The sequence below is a fragment of the Cyclospora cayetanensis genome, unplaced genomic scaffold (genome assembly GCF_002999335.1).
Source record: "Cyclospora cayetanensis isolate NF1_C8 unplaced genomic scaffold, CcayRef3 CcayRef3_contig_85, whole genome shotgun sequence".
NCBI classification, from domain to species: Eukaryota; Apicomplexa; class Conoidasida; order Eucoccidiorida; family Eimeriidae; genus Cyclospora; species Cyclospora cayetanensis.
The window spans coordinates 94,334-112,191 of record NW_020312758.1 but is presented as its reverse complement, the minus strand read 5'-3'; the positions used below and the strand labels follow the sequence as shown (position 1 = coordinate 112,191).

At 50.2% G+C, this 17,858-nt stretch overlaps 2 protein-coding genes across 2 annotated transcripts; both read right to left on the bottom strand.

The window, feature by feature from the left end:
• Positions 1-8,963: 8,963 nt before the first annotated feature.
• On the bottom strand, positions 8,964-13,893 carry LOC34622001 (DEAD-box ATP-dependent RNA helicase 24). Its single transcript, XM_026335907.1, has 11 exons — positions 13,597-13,893; positions 13,306-13,418; positions 12,845-13,016; positions 12,107-12,384; positions 11,562-11,918; positions 11,301-11,349; positions 10,787-11,195; positions 10,279-10,592; positions 10,019-10,070; positions 9,703-9,808; positions 8,964-9,468 (listed from the first exon to the last, which is right to left on the bottom strand). Exons 1-11 carry the CDS (start codon positions 13,891-13,893, stop codon positions 8,964-8,966), a joined length of 2,652 nt encoding a protein of 883 aa, XP_026191692.1.
• A 1,658-nt stretch (positions 13,894-15,551) lies between these two features.
• LOC34622000 (protein DSS1 HOMOLOG ON CHROMOSOME V) lies at positions 15,552-16,493 on the bottom strand. The gene is made up of 3 exons (XM_026335896.1): positions 16,364-16,493; positions 16,069-16,128; positions 15,552-15,664 (listed from the first exon to the last, which is right to left on the bottom strand). Exons 1-3 carry the CDS (start codon positions 16,491-16,493, stop codon positions 15,552-15,554), a joined length of 303 nt encoding a protein of 100 aa, XP_026191681.1.
• Positions 16,494-17,858: the final 1,365 nt, after the last annotated feature.

Here is a 17,858-nt window from a genome sequence, read left to right as displayed (position 1 = left end):
GTTGTAGAAGACATGGGTGGCTGTGGTCCGCTGGACGCAGTGTCCAGCGCCGACAAGGCGAATTCTCGCCCAAGGCCGCTGGACCGCTTGAATAGCCCAAAACTACAAAGACATCCAGACCGTATTCATTCAAGCTGTTAAGGTTGTTATGGCGCCGTAAATTCTAAGGTATGAAGCTCCTCCCGATATGGGGCTTGCGCGGGGAGTTTCTTGGAGATGAGCTTTGCCTACTCCGGGGCCAGTGTTAAGCTTTCTTGCAGAGTCTCACAGTGAGCCTAAATACTTCGGCTCACCTGCTCATTTAATAAGTATTATTTTTTGCATACAGCAGGGCTCCAGGCTACTGGCTTATGATTTGATTTCGTGCTTCCGAACAGCTGGACACCAATTCGTCATGGCACAAGTCCACCTTTGCGAACAGTTCACTGGCTTCAAGGAACACCAGAAGTTCGTCTATATGTGGGTAGGATCCGTAATTTGCACTTTTACGCGCTTTATTTAGACGGCAGTTTCATGTTTTAGTAGCAACTCAAGTTTTGCCCTCGTGGAAGCGTCTTGTACTACGGTCAGGGGCCTCACACACCAAAGCTGGACTCCCTTTTTGCTCAAGATTTGCTACATATATTCGGACGCCACCCTAAATCGCGCTCCAACATGTAAGTGCTTTAGGTATGTGGCTTATGCCCCATAAATCTGTCCATTACATTGATGCTTAAACAGGAGCCTCAGCCATAAGGGTACTTGCCTTTTAAAGTGTGGGGAGTGTTAATGCACGGATTCCGCACTTTAAAAGTGCTATGACAAACAGTGTCTGATTCCCTCGGGTGTAGCTAATCGTGTAGCATGTGTATCCCCTCCGTACCAATTGCCAGAGTGCATGTATGACAGTACCTCTGTAGCACTTCTAGTTAGATCCTTGAACAATCCATTGATCATTCCAATTCTAGTAGGCTCTCGTCCCTTCTGCCCGCTGGCATCCGGCTGTATAAACCACTAGGATGATGAAGTAGTAGGCTCGGGCCTGACGCGCACATGTCTACCCCAGATGTGTGGGCTTCCTGCTACAAAGGAAGATAACACAAGTAAGATATGAGACAATAATCAAATTGCACGGTAGTTTTACAGTGACTCTGAGCCTGGTAGGGTAGACCTTGTTGGCAAATACAAGCGCTGCATGCAGCATGGAAGCTTTCAACGCCCAAATGCAGCATTAGCATGAATGCAGGAATACCGTACCTGAGAACCCCGTATATGAGTCTAAGTGCATGAAACATCTTAATAACAACCAGTGCTCTCGACGTAAGTTGCTATATCAGGCAGGGAATGCCGAGCGGATGGAAAATCGCCGAGGAACACAAGGAAGACCGTTCATGTCAATTAGTGTTGTAAACCAACCAGAGCTGCAATTTCACCCAGGCAACGAAGCCCGCAACTGTTCTAATACAGGCTCACACCAATGATTGAGAATAGCTAGAGTTAATTGACACTGGATGTGAGGTAGATCAGTAATCCGAGGAGACACTGCAGAAGAGCAGTCTGCCTGCTCACCCGTCAGCGCAGTAGTTAAGACTCACGTCTGCTGACGGGCGACACAACGAACGCATTGGCTAGGTTGCGGCAGCATGTGTTATTTTTAGTTTGAGTTGGCTTCTATCGGCATGGTCCAGGATTCCATTGTTGCGGCCTTACACCACGACGTAGTCCTAGGTGTGCCATGAGCAGCCCAGTAGAAGGCGTCCTTGCTGCCACATCTACGCGTTGTGAAGGCTTGTGTTCCAGTAAACGCTACGGAAGGCACCCTTTGGCGTACGCAAAAACGTTCGAATAATCTATAACGACCGGGGTACAGCCCATACCTCAACATGGTGAGACGGAGCCTTCATTCGGACGGCTGAGTAGCCCAGGAAGGGAAGGCGCATTTGAACATGCATCCCGTCTACAGCTATCTGCTTGCTGCAGAACTCCATTGCGCGCTTAGCCTATTAGCAACAGGAAGGTGCAAATAATAGGAAGGAGTTCGCGAAGACGCTGAAAACTTGCGAGCTACCAGCAAGCTGACCACCTGCTGTTCATTCATCACCATATTCAGCCAATCCCAGCATCAGATCCAAGCAGTGCTCCGCGGTATGAGAATCCCCCTCCGTACAGAGATTACTGAGCGACAGGCGGGTGCTTTGCTGAAAGAAGGCAAAGTGCCAGAAGCGGCAAGCCCTTTTGGGCGTTACCCGGTGTCGGTGCTGAAAAAAGGAAGGCAGGTGGCACAAAAACGTCCTCTTTAGGGCCCTACACAAAAATACTATTGAGCAGAAGTTTTCGATGCATCAATATCAGCGGACCGGTTGGCATAATACACGATTCAAAACTCTACTTGGCATTTGATATTGTAAACGCATTGTTACAAACCCCGAATCACCCTGTTGACAGGCACCACATCCATTCTACACCCAGAATCGCAAACACAAGTATACTTGTGTGCCCATTAGACTTGTGCGTGCACCAGCTGAACCGCAACCATAGGGTAGTCTTGATTTTGATTAGCCTATAAGGGAGGAGTGGATGACTGTCTACAACAACCATGTCTTAGTCTTCAGCTGAAAACATTTAGGAGCACGTACATCACCTGCGGCGTGGGCCCTAGCAGTTGCGGGACAAGTAATAGCATTTTAAGGCACGCAAATGGGTTTTTTCCTTAATGCAATTGTGTTTCTTGGGCGCTGTTTTCGGCTGCAGGTACTGCACCAGATCTGGCCAAGTTCAAAATAAGTATGGTGTCGCCTTTACCTTCACGTATTCGGAAAGACGCTACAAAGTTTTATGGTTTCGCATGATATCAAAGCTTTTTTTGGACTTGGTGCAATCGCTGCTCTTTTGAATGATGTACTGAAGTCGCTGACTTGGATACAGAGGGCTGTTGCCGCAACAAGGACGCTTTTCTCTTATGACACCTCCACTACTAGCGCTGATTGATTGGGAGGGTCAATTCTTTATAACAACCAATGCCAGTGCTGTAGCGATGAATTCTATCCTCTCCCAAAACGCTGAAGGCTTTTTAAAGTCTCAAATTATTGCTTGCTATTCTCATCGCTTTACTGGGACCGAGCAGTGGTATCCAGTGCGAAGGGAAACTTTGTGCGGTTTGCTGGTGCGTGGAAACTACCTGCTCAATTATATATAGGCGTTATTTTACTATCTAAAATAACCGTCAGTGGAAGTTTCAATACTTTGATAACCCTAGAGCAGTTCCTTGGCGTAGCGCTTCCCGCAGTACCACTTTGCTGGGAAATGTAGTAAAAGCATCACCAACGTGTTTGCCGACACTCTCTCCCAGCTTAGCAGCGGTTGACTATTGTTTGCCACTGTTATGCTTTTGACACCCATGCTTCCGTTGCTACTACCAGAGCCCAGAATGACACAAGGGAGAAGCACTAGCATGTTGAGGGCTACCTGCTTTGCTTCACAATAAAGCCGAGATTCCTTCGCTTGTACACTCCGACTTTGTTTTGAAGTGAGACTTTGCGCAAAGCACATGCTCATGCTATTTCATGCCGCGTGAGGCTCACACTACAGTTGAAATGCTCTCATGGTCTTTCTGTTGGCTTGGAATGCGTCTTACGGCAGGCCAGTAGGCACTGCTTAGCTGAGACTCTCAGCAGCGAAGGCAGTGAAAGTCTCCTCAACGCCGTTGTTTGCAAGGCTTACTCGCCCCCTGAAAACGTTGGTCTGACATGACTATGGATTTTACTGCAGATAGGAGACAGGATCCTTATCGTAGATCACAGATGTGGGGTAGCACCGGGTAGACGAGTGAACTGCTCAAATATAAATCCAATCAGCCCAAGATGACACTTGAGCCAAGCAATTGAGTTGTTGTGAGGATCATGATATGCCCATTGAAAAAAAGCTCTAGCACGGCTCAGGAAGTAGCTGAACAATAGTTTACTGGTGTCTGAAAATTTAACGAACCTTTTGGGAATATCGTTGCGGATAGGAATAGGAAGGTTGTCAGTGCATTTTGGCTTGCCTCCATGACCCACTAACAAATTGACCACAAGATTACCTCTCCGAAGCAGTTTGAGGTATATGGACAGACCGAGCGCACCATCCGCACACTATGATACCATTTATGACTCGTTCCCCACAAATACCTAATTGCTTGACTCAAGTTCCTTCGTGTGTTGAGTGGGTTTATAATTCAACAGTACACTTGTCTACCCGGTGCTCTCCCACATCCGTGATCTACGCTGAGGTCCCTCTTCATTCTACGCCTAGACCTCGTGGACCTGAGTCGGCAGCCACCTTTTAGCGGTGGAGGGATACACAGAGCCGACGAGTAGTGCACGGGATGCGCAACTGTCAACAGAGCCAATCAAGGATTTATGAGAAACAACCAAGGACTTATGGTAAGCAGTAATCGCTTGCGTTTTTCGAGCTTGGAGGTTCCCTCGTGGGCCGGCACGCGTTGTATGGTACAGCCAAAGGCAATCAGATAAGCACTTTGCAATCAGGTTACTGGAGTCATTTGGCATCCCTCACACAGCAATACTCCTTCAAATTTTGTCGATTTCCGTACATGTTAGAGGTGCAGCAGACCTACCTACACTAATTCCTACAAAAGCTCAAACGCTCCCCGTATTGTTCGCGGAATTTGACGCGTAGGGAAGTGACCAGTGCGGGGGAGGAGGATCCACATGAACTCGTGGGAATGCTGGATTCTAGGACTAATGAGCGCGATGGCCACGCTAGGCCCGATTTTCTAGTGAAATGGGGTAGGGAACACGGTACTGGGTGGTCGTTGGAGAAGCAGTTGCTGACTGCGTTGCCTGGGTGAAATTACAGCTCTGTTTTGTTTACAACACTAGTCGTCATGAAAGGTATTCCTTGCATTCCTCGGTAATTTTCCATCCGCTCGGCATTCCAAGCCTGATAAAGCTACTTTCCGTCATGGGCACTAATTGTTATTAGGGTGCTTTACGCACTCAGACTTATGGATCGGGTTTTCAGCTATGGTATACGTGCATACATGTTGATGCCTCCTTTGGACATTGAAAGCTACCATACTGCATGCAACGCCTCTATTTGCACGCAACGACTATATTAACTGGCCCAGAGTCACTGCAAAACTACCGCTCAATCGGATTTCTGTTCCATAATTTACTTGTGCTCTGTTTTTCACAGCAGGACCCCCACACGCCAATGCGCTAGACACAGCGAGCCATCGCGCTGTCGCTGTCGTGTTGGCCCGGTCCCTGGCTCTTTGTTGGCTAGCGAGTGCGTCTTTCCTCCCTTCTACTTCCCTTACGGAGGATGCATGCCTTTTTTCTCAATTGCACTGTTTTACGCGATTTTGAGTGCCTGGGGATTTGCTATAGGGGAGAATATCTTCTGCCCACCTGCACGCATTCGGTCTGGACGTACAGGTACTGAACAAATGGACATGTGGTTTGAAATTGGGGAGGAAGATGGAGGGGTTTAAGCTACACGTTTCTCTTTTTACTATGCAGGATAAATTTACCTATGGGTTAGTAAAGAATTGAGTATTGGTTCGTGTGTTTGTATATATCATTTAGTGCAGAGTACTTTGGGCTCCATGCAAGAAGAGACTCTGTTTTGTTCGTGTGCGGCGATAACTGTGTACAACTGGCAGTACGTACTCAAAGTGCATAGAGGGTACGGCTACTTGAACATTAGGTGCCTCTCTTGCATCCTGGCGGACATTCGGAGGACTGCTGGCAGGAGGACTTAAAAGTTCTTTGCAGGAACATTTTAAAGACCTCTAGTTAGTTTTTGCAGAGCCTATAATGAACTGTGTCCACACGGAGACTTTAAATGGAGGGTCATAGTTTCGGTTCCCGCGTCGACGCACCGCCTCTTACTTTGGCGCCCGTCTTTATGTGGGTTCTCCCTACATCCCTCCTAGCATGCAGTCCTGAAGTTTCCGGTAAAAGAAATGTGGGCATTCAGTCCTGGTGCCTGTGTTTGCAAGATCTAGCAAGGGAACATATACTGAGCCTTTCTCCTTGGATCTGAGTGGAGCCAATCGTAAGACATCCCGGTCAACAGAAATAGTTGACTGGGATGTCTGGTGCGATTCGCGTGCAACTAGCTTTACCCTGCCTGTTATTATTCCTTTTTGCCGAGAGCGCAGGAGCCTCAGGGGGTTACGGGGTCACCACTTTTGAAGAAACTCCAAACGGTTTCTCACACGGTTACGTGGGCTTCGGTAACGCACCATCGGTACTGGTTCTTGAAAACAAGTCCTCCCCCAAATACGATAAAGCTATTCAGAAAATTCGTCGATGCAGCATAATCTCATGCCAAGTAGGCTAGGGGCAACATATCAATGTAGCATACTTGCTATATAAAAAGTGGAAGCCTTTTATTCGGTGTGAATAAGTTGGACCAAGCACGAGAGAAATACCAATTTTTGGCAGATATTTCGGTTTCATTAGGCGTTTCCCGTCTTTTTTCTCCAACTGGCCGAGGGATTGCTATATATAGGACGCTGAGAGACAACATATACCTGTGATGTGTTTAATTGCCGCACTTTTTAACGGAGCACAGCGTTATTTGCTCCACATTCTACACTGTGGGATATGCATTTTTACAATCCTTAGTGCATTTGTGCGGCATTTTGTGGTTGCAGCAGAGTCATGAGTTGCACACACAATCATTGCAACGAGATCATTTCCCGGATGTTTCATACAAAAAGCAATTTTCTCAGGGCTCATCGAAAAGTCCCTACATAAGAGAAACGATGTATGTTTCACACAGAAGCATACCAGTGAGGATAATAATCGAAAGAGCGAATGACCTTTCAAGCAAATGCCATAAGGGTCACCGAACAATCAACAGCGAAACAATGGGGCCACTAGGCCCCAAGTTTCTGCGTTCCGAATATGTGAAACAAATACCACTGCTCCATGATGGAAACTTTCTGCTTGCAGGTGGGCGAAGGTTTATTTGTGAGGCCGATGGTTTCTCAAGTTACGCATGCTACATCACTAACTTGCCACAGGCAAGTTTGGGCAAAAGGCAAGTGTTAACGACTTGCTGGTACCCTTTGTAGCAACTGTACACGTAGAGAAAACTGAGATCACACAAGAAAGTATGAAATGCAAAGTACTATTCACTATGTGTAATCTGAAGCCACAAATGATGAATTGTGGCCTGAGCACACCCAAGTCTCGCACCTCTGCTCTGGCTGGGTGCTATCCTTGTGAAGGCACCCATGAAGGGAGAAATGTTAACCGAACTGGCTAATTCAACCACGGGCCTGCCGTTGGTATATCTGAGCTTTCCCAGTGGCGCTTCCAGTAAGTACGCACGAAATTTCCCCCTTTGATGACTTATTCTTACAGGAACATCACGAGTACACACCAAAATCAGTTCCCAGAAGTACGTTCACCAGTAGCAACAACAGGCTAAAAATATTGGCCCCACCACTAGCATGAGCAAATACAGTAGTGGTGGTTCCACGACACTTCAGCCAAAACAGCACGACACTTCGCAGCACCAAGATCGGCGGGCAGAGTAGTATCTGTATTGAGTGTCCCCCTCGAGGGCTTGTACGTTAGCGAAGTACGCTAATGATCCAACGGACCGAAGGTCCGGGGCCAGCAAGGTTGGGACAGGAGGATGCGATAGAGCGGGGTTTCGGCGATGGCCAAGTTTTAGTCCTGCGGTGCTTTGGTGCCAAAGGTGAATGCCGCCATATGCCCACTGTTTTGTGTTTGTTTTCTGTGAATCGGTTATAGACAATACAACATTCATAGCGGATCGGCACATTTTGTAGCGTGATAAGGCACAACTATTCTGCCACCACCCGTTCTGCTTTCTACGAGTGCACGGATCCTAATCATATAAAAGAATCTCTCACGGATTCCAAGAGCAAGGTGTGTCCAAGTTCTGCGGCGGGAAGCTCCCAATAGCTGGTGTGGCCCATCCCGAGTGCACGCAGATCTAGCGTCATGTTCATAGGCTTACATGGCCAGGCAGGCTCGCTAAGGAACCGGCATTCCGCAGAGCTAATTGCGCTTTTTTAAAAAAATTTAATCTTTTATGACTCCAGAGAATATGCAGTAAGTTACAGTCGCCCAATACCAAAGAGGCCTGGCACTGCAGAATCCGCCGGCACTCCTCTGTAGTAAGCACTACTTCCCACCAATCCTGCAGCACTTTTTTCCACGTGAGATGGAGATGCCCCAGACAATCTTAGACACAGGTGACTACCCTAGTTGCGGATCGGGCAACACCGACGGACAGCTAGCTTAGTAGGTATTTTGTCCAAACAGGCGCGCGGTTCATAGGGTCTTGTTGACACCAAAGGAGCAAACCACTACACAAACACGCCAAGCACCGCCAGTCACCAAATAATAATGCCTTAGTGTTCACTTGAGTATGCCAGAAAAAGAGTTTTATGGCGGTGGAGGCAGAGACACTGAACAACAGCAAAATTATCTCCTAGGCACGCAAAGCAAGCATCAAGCCGTCTTGCTGAGCGGCTGTCTACGAGATCCCACGAGCGAAAGAGCGAATAACGAGCACGCACCTACCTTGATCCCCAAGCTTTTGTACACTGCACGCCGAGGCTCTACCCGTGTGGTCACGGAGAAAACAAGTGCCCCCTCGCCTCTTGTCCGCAGGGTAGCGTTGAGCTCTGCGATGCCACCGTCCAGATCTGTGCAGCAGACCCTTCCGATTAGACTTTTCAACGCCAGAAGGCACATCTATCTGTCCAAAAGGGCTACCAATAATTCTTTACGATGTCGTGACAAAGTGAAGCAGCCGAGACTGAAATTGTAGTAGCACAAGATCCAGTCAGCACTACACTAAGCCTGCACAGGGCTGCCGAGATTCCTGGAACCCCTTTCGAAGAAGGCCTTTCGACGCAGCGTCTGTGCAACGAGGGGCTGGACACGCTTCAAGACGTTTGGCTTCTTCGAAGGCTCAATGCGGATAGTCTTCTAGGCTTCTCCAGAGCCCAGAGAAGAAGCTTGGCGGGGCCGCTCTGTGAAGGCGCGACGAGGGGGGGAAGGACTCCTTTCCCGGCGGTTACGGTGTCGCTGCTGATGTTCCTGTTGCTGCCGCTGATCACGACGGGCCTCGAGAGTCGAAAGCCACTGTTGCCTTCGCTGCTCCCGCTTGGCAAAGTTAAGGGTGGCTCTTCTCCCCTCTGCGTTCGCCGATGCCATGCCCGCTCCGTCGCTCCCTGAGCTATTGCTCGAGCTGTTTTGTTCTTTGCTATCCCATCGACCTCTCTTGCTGCAAGGGCCATTCAAAGACTCCGAATCATTGCTGTAGGGAGCAGATGAGTCGGTAGCCTCTGTGGTTGATGTGCTTCCAGTGGCCTGTCGAGATGCAGCTGCTGCGGCTGCTGCAGCAGCCGCGGCAGCTGCAGCCTCTGCCAGAGTGGGCGCGTTGGATGCAATTGAACCACCTAGACCCTCCACCTGACAACCAGTGTCAAATCTGCAAACGCAGGGAGAAGACACGCCCAAGCTGCATTCTCCAAACAGCTCCACAGTCTGCCCTGCTCTACACCCGCGCCCCCTACCCGCCTTTTCCCTTCCCTCTTTGGTTACTGATGCTGCTGTTCCTGCTGATTTTTCAACCTCGCTGCTCAAGCTAATGGCTACCCACACGCACAAAAGCTGCACAGGGTTTCGCCAAGAAAGGCCATTTCTTCCCCTAAGGGCTGCGTACCCGAGGCCTCCGAAGGAAGTATTCTGCTGATGACGAAGCTCCCTGCCCGCCTTTCCTCCTTGCCAAACGACACGTAAGCCGGACAGCCGTGCCTCCCTAAATGGGGCTGCAGCAGCAACATACACGCAAGAGTTACCTCTCAAAACCGCCTCCTTTGATCATTATGCACCTCTTCATCCCACGTGCCGGCCGCGAACCCCGCCAATGGCCACCTCCAATATTAGACAGCACACTAACTAATGGGTGAAGAAAGGTCCTTAAGAGCCCCAAGGAACCCCCAGCCCCCGTACGTGCTATTCCCAATGCAAACACTTACGGAATTGCATGGCGAACTCGAGTAAAGAGCGGGGAACGGTCTGGCCTGACGCCTGAGGAGACAAACGAAGTATCGCTGCGGGAGCGCTGAGTTACCGACAGACACCAACTAGTGCTCTTTGTCTTCAATTGCATCGCTGCGATCTGGAAGTGCCGAAAGGAGGATGATTTAGCAACAATATCGGGAGGTGCAGTGACAGCAACAATATGCAGCAGCAGCAGCAACACATGTCGCGACGGCAGCAAACAAGCAGGGCTGACCTCCATTTTCTCGACAACAAACGCCGCTTGGCGCTTTTCTTGTTTCGTGAATAGCGAGCACGCAAGGCCCACATGTCCAGCTCTGCCAGCACGTCCTACACGGTGTACGTACACTTCGGGATCATTTGGGGCGTCGTAGCAGACAACCAGAGACAGCGCCGGAGGGAAGTCGAGCCCTCTGGCTGCAACGTCTGTTGCTACCAATACCAGGGGACTCTGCACAGATCCAGGGGAATCTAAGAAGTGATGCTGCATGCGTCGCATCACGGCAAGCCGCTCGCCCTGTTGCATCCCACCGTGGAGGATAGCCACGTCTGAGAAACCACAACACCATAGGCCGAAGCTGAAGAAACGGAGGCCTCAGAATACCTGATGAAGACATCCACACTCTGGAGACAAGAAATCACGGGAACAAATAACACTCTGAGGGAAGACGGTACAAAAGGTGACGATGAATTTTAGCAAAAAAACAGTGACCATATTCATTCGGCCACGCAGATATGCGTACATTTGAATGTTTGATTTGCGTTCTTTTTCAGGTCCTGCGAACTATCGCCTTTCAAAAGCCGAGCTGCTGCTGCACGGGAAGCCGCATCCACAGCGATTGGTGCAGGTGTTCCTGGTGCACCTTGTCCCGCTGCAGTCAGCGCCTCATTCTCTACCTGTTGCGCCAAAGCATTGTCCAGCAAAAACGCCAAATCCTCAACTCTTTGCTGAGAGCTACAGAAGATGACACCTCCTGCAGAGGCTGCTGCAGCTACAGTTGCTGGAGGCGGCCGTGCAGACTGTTGGTGTTGCTGCATTTGCTCGGGCTTCTGAGAGAGTGCAAGTAGCCCCAATATGTGCTTTGAAAGCCAGTCGAACTTTGCAGGCTCTCCATCCACTATCTGCACCCTCTGGTGCACCGATTGCGCTGCCTGAGATGCAGGGACAGCAGCCTCAAAGGAACGGTGGAAGAGCAAAGAGGGAAGAGAATGACGGTGGTGTGTATGCAAAAGCCAAGACCATAATCGTTAGCTGACCTGTCCTCCCTCGCCTACAACAATCCGAATGGGGTTGCGAAGGAATCGGCTGCGAATCAAAAATGGAGAAGGGATCTTGCAAAGGCTGCTTTAACCACTGGATGTTGCGGCCGTTGCCTCACAGGTATCAGGGATCCCAGGTGCCCCAAGAGGGAGGGAAACGGAGAGAAAATCCAAATACAAAATAGGCTTGTCTGGTCTAGCGCTTACTAGTTTAACTGCTGTTATTGCTGGCTGGTGGTTACTGCTGTGCGGGCTTACTTGGCTAGGGCCTCGCACTTGCGCGGCATGGTGGCGCTAACCATACAGGTGATCCTGTCTGGCCTTATCGAACAAAGGACCTCCCTGAGCTGTGCCTCAAATCCCATCTGCACCATTTTGTCCGCCTCATCCACCACCACCATGACGATTTTCTCAAAGATGCCCCCTAGGCCCTTGAGGCTACACACATCTATAATCCGCCCGGGGTTGCCCACCACCACGTCTGGCCCTCGGCGCAGAGAACGAAACTGTTCCGTCTTGTCGAAGCCTCCAGCAAGCAACAAGCGGCTCACATCAAGGTCTGTTCCGCCTCGAGTAAAGCTGTGAACTTCACCGTCCACCTGTACCGCCAGCTCTCTGCAGCGATGCACCACCCCACAACGACCTTGCAAAACGCGATCCATGCACTTCAAATGATCAAAAAGACACTTGAAACACCACTAAGACCTTGGCACGTTGGACACAGAGATAAAAGTATGTGCAAGGCGTCGCGCTTATCACACGACAGTCGGGACTCAGATTACGCTAATTCGAAGTCATCGGACCTCGTCGGGCATATAATGATGGCTGAAGGTCCCGTCCTTTGCTCCCTTTTCGCTGCACCTTCACTGCTTGAATCTGCAGCACGGCGAGTAGCCCAGTGGTCTTTCTCCTTAAGATGCACGACACGGGTTAGGAGAGGCAAAAGATAAGCGACTGTTTTCCCGCTGCCTGTCTGAGCCATAGCCAAACAATCCCTCCCTCTCAGCAACGCGGGAATTGCCGCTGCCTGAACTGCCGTAGGTAAACGATAGTCACGCCGCTGGAGGGCCGACCACAGGCCCTGCACGCACACACACACACACACATACACACACACACACGCACACATGCACGGCATCTGGATGACCAGTATGTTAGCACAGAGGCCCTGGATCCAACACTGGCCAGTCTAGACAACATGCAAAGAAACAAATTGGCAGACACTGCAAGGCAATGATAATCAAGTGCAACATGCGAAACCCATGGCAGACTACACTGGAGAGCAGTCTTAAGGCCGTGAGAGGCCACAGCACTGGAAAGCAAGCAGCGGAAGGCAGCCGCCGAACACAAGGGGGCAAGGTAGAGAGGAATGCCAAGAGCTCTCAGGCCTTCAACAAGCGCTCCGAGCGCCCCTACTGACACTCTAACGCTGATCAGAAAGGCTTTGAGGGTTAAAGCCCCCGGCCTTTGCCAAGCGTGTTGCTCCTACTACTGCAGTTAACACTGTTGTGTATGGTCTCTCCGGTGAGGGCGTTACTGACTTTGGGCAGCGAGCCCTTGAGATGGAGAAAGGAGGCTATCGGACGTGGCGCTTGTTTCCCGGTAGTGTGAAGCTGTAAAGAGTCGCGGACCGAGGCGACAGCCTCGAGACTCAGGGAAGAGACGTCTGAATGCTCTTCGTATATGTCAACAGTGTAGGATGGATAGAGGATCCTGCCATGACAGCAGCCGCAACGCTACCGGCATCATGAACCAGCTTTACGGCAAGCATTGCGTAGGCAATAAAATACTAATAAAGACGCCTGCACATATACCGTGCCGTTGTCCCTCATAAACAGCCGTGCAATCGCAACAACAGCATATTGGGTCGCTTGCAAAAACAGGCGTTATGTCGACGGAAAAGCGCCCCCCGAAATCCAGACCTCAAGCACCTACCATAACGCCTCACTCCCCACACTTAGAAGACCAGTGAAACATGCAAAAAAGAAAAACGGTCCCTTACCTATCGTGGTTCACCACCGGAAGGGCCCGCCCCCGTGCCTCGTCTTCATCATCTGTAGCCGCGCTGTTGCTCTGTGGTTGAGCCTTCCTCTTAGACCTGGCGGCCTCCGCCTGCTGTTTCAGAAAGGAATAAACAAAAAATCGAGAGAGGGGTCTGCTGTTGCCGCCGCCGCAATGCGAAAGGGACACACACAGTACCGTGCTCTGGTCAACAGAGTTCAAGGTGCGGCACACGCATGTTCGCTCTCTCCAGAGTCCCAAAACCCCTTTAAACCCCCAATGGTAGACTGACAGCCATGGCTTTCTGTGTGTTCAAATGTTCCATAGAGTCCGCGGCGATGTCTTCATCGTCAAAAAAGCGCTCTTGCTCCATCTGCAACGCCTCGCCCGCCGCCTCCCTCCGCTGCTTCTCGTCAAACTCCGCCTTTTCCCTCACAAGAGTTTCATTGAGCCCTGCCATAAACGCGTCCAACGGATCCACGTCATGAGCCTCCTCTTGCTGCGGCGGCTGTGGCTCTTGAAGCGACAATTTGGGCCGAGCAGGTTCAGGCCTCTTGCCTTTTGGCTCGCGCTCAAAAAAGGCATCCATAATCTCGTAATGATGTCTATGAAATCTTTTATTGCAACTATGGGTCTCGTGTACTGGCTTCCACTGGGCCTCTTGATGAACGACGAACGCCTTGCCTTTAGATGCAAGTTTAGTACTGATGCTCCAGCCCCTACAAGTGGAAAACCTAGTCTCATGGAGGCGTCTTGTTGACGTTAGAAGAGGTGTCCCTGTGAATGTTGCTAATTACGTTGCGGCTTCTACAGCGTGTACTACTCCCTCCCCTGCTGCGTCATAGCGACTCCGTTTTTGTCTGACCCTTGGCGTTGCAACACACGTAGATGAGTTATGCATATCAGATACCTTAAATCCCAGCCAGCGTTTCCTGGCTGAGGCGAAGGCGGTGGCTAGGGTCCCTCCCGTAGGCCCCTCACTGCGGGCCGACGGCTACCGAGTCCCGCGAAAGTAGCACAATAAGGAACACCACGGTGGTGTCTTTTACTTTCTTGTCACTACCTGAAACTGCGGCTAGTCCCTTCGGCTCAGTGAGCTAATCAAGGGAGGATTCCCATGCAGAGGCTTGGGTGCATGCGCAGCACACAGGGCCCAAGGGGGGAGCAGCCAAGGGGCCCCTGAGTAACGCCGGATAATAGCTGGTTTTGGCAGACTAAAGCTTTGATTCATTATTTTATCCCATCCACTTAGGATACGAGACTTGAGTACCTCATGAATGTGTGAGACTGCCGACGATTCGAATATAGGAATTCGTGGGGGAGCTGGCAGATCTACCGGTTGAGCGGAGCGAAAGAAAAATACAGTAATCTTTGTTACTTGAAGCGCCAGGTTCATATTCACGCGGAAAATGGAGCAGTCTATGGCCTCGGAGCTGCTAAAAGTCACATGAGACATTGGCGCCTGGCGTATTCCCATATATAGCACTGTCCATGTTTGTTCACCGTGGAGCCTGATCACATTTGGCTTATACAGCTTGTCAGAATGCACTTCAGTATATACTGCTCTCCAGTATCGAGCATTGTCGTGTGGTCTCAGGCATATGCAGCACGCGGGACAGCAGAACCTAAAAGAAACAAAGCTCAAAAAGAGGACAATGCCTAAAAGGGACGTGTGGCACTTCATGCGTCGATACGAGTACTACTGGTGCAAAGAGACGGACTCCCTATCGGAGGTGCAAGGAATGTCCTCTACTGAAACAGTCTCAACCACGATGGTGCACAAAGGCTTAATTAGGAGAGCCACGTGAAGTAGGGACAGTGCCCTACAAGATTGTCACACGTCGCTGTTCCATTCTAAACCCCTCAAGCCGTATCAAAACCTGCTCTGTTTGGCTTTACTGTGTCAAATAGTAAACATCTTTTAATGAATTTCACAGCTGCTGCAGAGCCGCAGCAGCGCCGAATCCCCTGGGGGACTTGTAACAGGGCGGAGAAGCAAACTGGTACTCGACAATTGAATAATCTCAACCGCCTCTACGCTGCGAGCAACGGACGTATTGTGCGGGTTTCGGCCTCTAAATTGTGCACCCGCTGCAAGCCCGCGGCCGTAGCATACCCCTCCTGTGAATGCCTCAGTTTGCTAGTGTCAAGAAGACAGACATCTCCACAGACCCCACGAAGCAGGTGTGGCCCCCATATAGGCACAAAGGGCACTCCAAAGGGACCTCTGTTTTGTACTGGGGGTTATCACGCCGCCTTGCGGGTTTGGGGGTTTCCATTAGTGTAGTTTGTCTTAAAGGCTTCCAATTCGCGCTGCAGCCGCTCTAAGAACTCATCGTCAGGATCCTCGTCATCCCAGCCTGCGGAACACATCCAACCAAGCGAAAGGCCTGCTGCAGCAGCTGTCAGCTTCCTCATCTATTTAGTCAAAGGCAGCAGCTAGATGAGTGCGCGGCGTCTCAGGGACTGTGATCCCCTGCAGCAATATGGATTGATGAGAAATAAGCTTGGCCAGTCTGTGAGTCTCTAAGCAAGCTGAAGGGTGGTTAATATTGAAAAGCAGGGAGCATAATCACACCGATATCGCCGTCTACTTGTGCAATAAGGTTGAGAGGGCAAGGACCCACACACCAAACCCGTTCACGGGACTCCACAAGCAGGAACAGAGGACAGAGGCAGAACCAAAGACTCCAATCTTTGTCCCACTGCACTATGGATGAGCGCCTGACCGAAGGTGCAGCAAGTTGAAAGGCAAGGGGCTCACCTGCAGCGTCCCAGTCTTCACTCCACTGCTTCACCTCTGCGTCAATCGGCACCTCGCCACCTGCAAAGCCGCACATACCCGAGGAGCCTATTTGGCCTTCGGTCACTTGTTTGCTCCATTTATCGGATGGCTTCACGATCCAGGCAGATATACGCCTTAAATATAGAGGATAAGGTGCACAGTTGACGAGGCTGTAGTGTTTAATGAGCTCAACAGAGGGCAGAGCACGCGGAGTATGCAGGCCTAGGAGCCATCAGGGTCTAACGTCACAAAGGGCTTGGAGTTCATGTCTGACCGATTTCATCGAATTCCTCGAGCTCGTCATCCGGCTCATCAAACGCTTCCTCGTGGGTCTCTGCTGCCTGCTTCTGAGCTGGGGCTTCTGAGGGCTGGGCCTGCTGCCCTCCAGCATCTTGCTTCCGCATTTGTGGGCTGAGCAACAGCAAACGCATGAAGCCCGCACACCCTAACGAGGAAGGAGGTAGCTTGTCCCCCAACATATGCAACGGCCACTAGCTTAGGAATCGGCGAAGCAATGTAGTCATAGCAGGAATAGAGAGAAGTGCACTGAGCGACTGTCTATAGTATTGTCTCATCAGATTATCCATAAGAGGGCCCCCCGTCGCATCAAGCCTATTGGGCATAACCACACACGTAACGCCTCAGCTCTGAATGCTAGTAAATTTCCTGCCGACGCATGAATACCAAGAATGCAAAGTAGCTGTTGTTTTAATTTCCAACTTACATGCAAATGTGGGACGGCGCTCAGAGGTGTCCTATTCGTGTCTGAGCCTAAAGGACCTACTCTCAGAAACTGCAAGTAAGTCAGGTTTCACCTTTGTGTATTGGCGCCTAAAGAGACCTGGGAGAAATTAAAGCGGTAGAGGGAGTCGTTATAAGGAGCGCCGCTTATAGTGGTAGCAGCCGCAGCCCCAAGTGAGTTCAGTATGGAGAATGCTCATGGGGAAGAGGGAAGGAGGCGAACGCTAGATTGTTAGTAGTGCTCTTAAGTTTTTAAATGCTTCACGCTTTTGATGAACATGTGAAGTACAGAGTCTAATTTGCCACTGGTAAGCAATTTAGGGGGATTTCTAGGTCGGTATCTGCAACAGGATCAGGAAGGACTCAACTGCACCGTGAACTACAAAGTACTAAGATTAACGGCCCCTTTCTCCGAGCTCCCTTGTTTTTCAGTCCATCAACAAGAGGATACAGCGTAGAAGAGAGAATGCTGCAATGCAAAGTCAGACCAGATGCTTCACATTCTCGTATGGATATTCTTCATTTCTAAAGTCTACAGCTAAATTTCAAGTTTTAATGAGTCTACCGGGTAAAAAGGATCTTAGGGCGTGCCTCTGTCCACTGTAAGCAAAATGGGTACGGCAGCACTGGCTAAAGATACCTAATTGCAAGTCCGTTCGCTGAATGTCCCTAGAAGCGAACTGTTTTCCTGACTGGGTCACAGCACCTTTGCTGGCATTTGCACGCCAGCCAGAAGCGCAGTGGCTTAGATGCGACTATGCTCCCACCTTCACAATTTAGCGGGTGAGACTGGATGATACAACCATTAAAAAAACCTTCAAAAGCTAGGGCTTTCTGGTTTTGCGATAGGCCCTGTGGCGGCAAAGGTTCGCGACAATTACAAAAGAAGCAACTAACGGAAGGCATTGTATTGCGATTGAGCCGTAGGTACTAGCTCCCAATTCTGTTGTTAGGCAATGCTAAAGGGGACCAAGACGGGTCCAGGGTACAGAAGCGTCATTATCAAACAAAACAACAAAAGATGCATA